Here is a 3,702-nt window from a genome sequence, read left to right on the forward strand (position 1 = left end):
TGTAAGCCAGCCGGACTAGCAATGGAATGGGCTGTTTTGAAAATTATGTGATGCAATGTTTTGGGAATAGAGCTTTCAGGGTTTTTTTTTTTTTTAATTGTTCCTGTTTTAGAAATGTGTTTGATAACTGTGTGTGTAGTGCGGCCAACTTATGGTGAGCCCATAGGGTTTTGAAGACAAGAGATGAACAGAGATAGTTTGCCATTGCTTGCCTCCTTGGTGGTCTCCCATCCTGGTACTAACCAGAACTGTCCCTGCTTAAGTTTCTGAGATCTGAAAAAGCTCAGGCTAACCTCAAACATGACGAGCCCTATGCTGCAGAGTGGCAAGCTGCAGTACTGCAGTCCAAGCTCTGCTCATGACCTGAGTTCGATCCCGGCGAAAGCTGGGTTCAGGTAGCCGGCTCAAGGTTGACTCAGCCTTTCATCCTTCTGAGGTCAGTAAAATGAGGACCCAGCTTGCTGGGTGGAAAGTGTAGATGACTGGGGAAGGCAATGGCAAACCACCCCATTAAAAAAAGTCTGCTGTGAAAACGTGATGCAACATCACCCCCGAGTCGGAAACGACTGGTTCTTGCACAGGGGACTGCCTTTACCTTTTTAACATGCAGGTCTTTACCTTTTTAACAGTCAGAGCTATTGGATAACTAAGGTTTCTCGATTGATTATGAAAGATTTTGTAATAATCATTAACAAAAAATAGTACCAGAAGTTCAGGCAGTCTATTTGTTCTCTTATTATCAGCGGCCACAAATCATATGACTGAGTCAGATCCATTAGTCATTGGCTTTTGACTGTTCTTAGAAACCATGGGAGATAAGCATTCCAGTAGCTTGCATGAACCCCAACCACGCCAAAGAGAATGCAGAAGCGGTTAAAGTACATGGTATTGTAGTTGCTAAGCTACTGCCACAGACTGCTTCCTTTTCTCCAGGGGGGAACACATCCCCCCCCCCCCCAAGGCAGCAGGGAGGACTTGTTCTGGAATGCAAAACCTCCAAAGGGCAGAGGGAACAAATTCTTTTAAGTAATCAGAAGAGCAAGTAACTGAAGTGCAGCCTAAGGCATTTCAAACTTCTCAGTATGGTGCAGGAAGAGGAAGAAGGGATTTGTCGTAATGGTGTCCCAAGGCATCACTGGATTAGTGCTGATGGTGCTGTCATAGAGGCACAACCCATCCAACATTCTTTACATTAAGAGATGTCACTCTATCATTGGCATGCGAGCTCTGGGAAAAGAATGCATGAGCAGAGGGAGCCTAGTCTGGACCTGATGGCCTTTCTTAAGCGTTATTAGCTGCAGTACTTCAGTCCAAGCTCCGAGATTGATCCCGGCAGAAACTGGGTTCAGGGAGCTGGCTCAAGGTTGACTCTGAGGTCGTCTTATTCATACACGTCTTTCTTATCAGCTATATAATCGACAATCTCCTGCGGACACATCAGCTTCTCGGCTTCAACGTCGGGGATTTCAAAGCCAAATTCGTCCTCCATGGCCATGATAATCTCCACTTGGTCCAGGCTGTCCAGCCCCAGGTCTTTCATGAAGTGAGAGTTGACGCTCAGCTTCTCGGGGTCTATCTTGTCGTACAGCTTCAGCACATAGAGGACGCGATCCCTGATGCCGTCCAAGGTGAGCGGGGGCATGTCGGAGAAGCAGCGGCAGGGCTGCAGGGCCTGGGCCCAGGGCGCGGCTGGCGGCGGGGGGGGCGGCCGGAGGAGGGGGCGGCAGAGGGGCGGGGCGGCCACGGCGGGAAGGGGTCATGCGGGACGGAGGCCGCGAGGAGGACACGGGCCGCCATGTTGACCCCGCGCATGCGCCTCTCGGCCCGCTCCCTACCCACAACCCCCCGCGCCCTCCGACTCTGAGGTCAGTAAAGTGAATACACAACGTGCTGGGGGTAAAGTGTAGATGACTAGGGAAGGCAATGGCAAACCACCCATAAAAAATCTGCCATGAAAACGTCGTGATGTCACGTCACCAGTAACCCGGTCCTTTACCTTTGCTACCTTTTAGATTTGCACATGCTACCAAATAGCAACCAACTGACAGCAACCCCAGCAAGGGGCTTTCAAGGTAAGCGAGAAGCAGAGGTGATTTGCCATTAGCCTTCTTCTGCAAAGCCTTCTTCAGCAGTCTCCCACCAAGTACTGACCATGCTTAGCTTCTAGGGATGCCGACCCCACCAATGGGGTTCCCCACTCCCAGGACTCACCTTTCTACTGCCAATAAGCTGGCCAATGGGAGGGGGGACTTACCACAAAAAAGGTAGAGGAATACCTGATGTATCAGCAGGGCCGGCTCACCCACTAGGCAAACTAGGCATTTGCCTAGAGCACTGGGAAGGGGGGCACCAAATAGGGCTCCCCTCTGGTGCCCAAGACAAACGCTTAAATTTGCTTCTCCTCCCACCACCGCCACCACCGCCTGCCCCCTCCCTTCCGCAGCACAGTGCCATGCTCCACCTCCCTCATGCAATCAGAGGAGCGCACTGCGACGAGTCTTGGACCTACCACCTTTGACACGGCCCTACCGGCTTCGACACAGCTAGCATCTGATCATTTTGAAGAGAGCGCTGGAGGAGGCATCGCTCCCCCTTCCCTTGGGGGAGAAGCCTCCTCCAGCGCTGTCTTCAAAATGATCAGATGCCAGCCATGTTGAAGCCGGTGGGGCTGAGACTCATCACAGCGTGCTCCTCTTATCAATCGGGGGGTGGGGGTGATGAAGAACGGCGCTGCGGAGGGAAGCATTAGGGGCGCCACATGCACTAGGGCCAGTACTGCATATTAGAGATTTGCATATGTTACTTCAACATGTCCTGGAAGTCATATATGCACATCTGGGACATCAGGGAGATGCTTTAGTTTTTGAGCAAAAACTCTATGTTAAAAGCTAATTCTACAATAGAGTTTTTTTCCAAAAACCAACACATCGCCCTGATGTCCCCAACGTTCCTACGTCGCTTTCAGGTCACATTGGAAGTCACATGGGCACATCGCTGAAACATGGGATGAAACTCCCACTTCTGGGTATGCCCACTAGCCATCCCCTGCCAGCTGCCTGGAAGACCTAGCAACCCTATTAGCTTCCAATTTCTGACAAGATAGGGCTAACCCAGGGCTTTTTTTGAGCAAGAATGCACAGAAATGTGGTTCTGGCTAGCTTGGTGTCAGGGGATGTGGCCTAATATGTAAATGATTCCTGCTGGGCTTTTCCTACAAAAAAACCCTGCGTGAAACAATGGAGATGCCAGGGGTGTGGCATACTATGCAAATAAGTTCCTGATGGGCTTTTTCTACAAAAAAAAGCCCTGGGCTAAACTATGCCACCTTGTCTATAAGAGACAAGTTTGGTGTAGTGGTTAAGAAGAGCGGACTCTAATCTGGAGTCCCAGGTTTGATTCCCCACTCCTCCACATGCAGTCAGCTGTGTCCCCATTCTCCAGTATTTCCAAGTGAAGGGAAGGCATTTAAAAGGAGTGCAAACCCTTCAAATGTGATGGCCAGAACTCTCTTCAGAGTTCAATCCTGCTTGTCACAACCTTGCTCCTGCCTCCACCCCCGAAATCAGATATTTCTTGAGTCAGACTTGGCAACCCTAAGATCAGTTCCCCTGGAGAAAATGGCTGCTTTGGAAGGTGGATTCTGTAGCATTATACCACATTGAAGTTTCTCCTAGGGTGGCCAGATCGTCCCGCCCACCCGGG

General features: G+C 50.5%; 1 protein-coding gene across 1 annotated transcript; it reads right to left on the reverse strand.

Moving 5' to 3' along the window:
- Window positions 1–1,381: 1,381 nt before the first annotated feature.
- NDUFAB1 (NADH:ubiquinone oxidoreductase subunit AB1) lies at window positions 1,382–1,697 on the reverse strand. Its single transcript, XM_060252597.1, has one exon. It carries the CDS (start codon window positions 1,640–1,642, stop codon window positions 1,382–1,384), a length of 261 nt encoding a protein of 86 aa, XP_060108580.1. The 5' UTR covers window positions 1,643–1,697.
- Between the last annotated feature and the right edge of the window lie 2,005 nt (window positions 1,698–3,702).

Source organism: Heteronotia binoei, chromosome 13 (genome assembly GCF_032191835.1).
Source record: "Heteronotia binoei isolate CCM8104 ecotype False Entrance Well chromosome 13, APGP_CSIRO_Hbin_v1, whole genome shotgun sequence".
Taxonomy (NCBI): domain Eukaryota; kingdom Metazoa; phylum Chordata; class Lepidosauria; order Squamata; family Gekkonidae; genus Heteronotia; species Heteronotia binoei.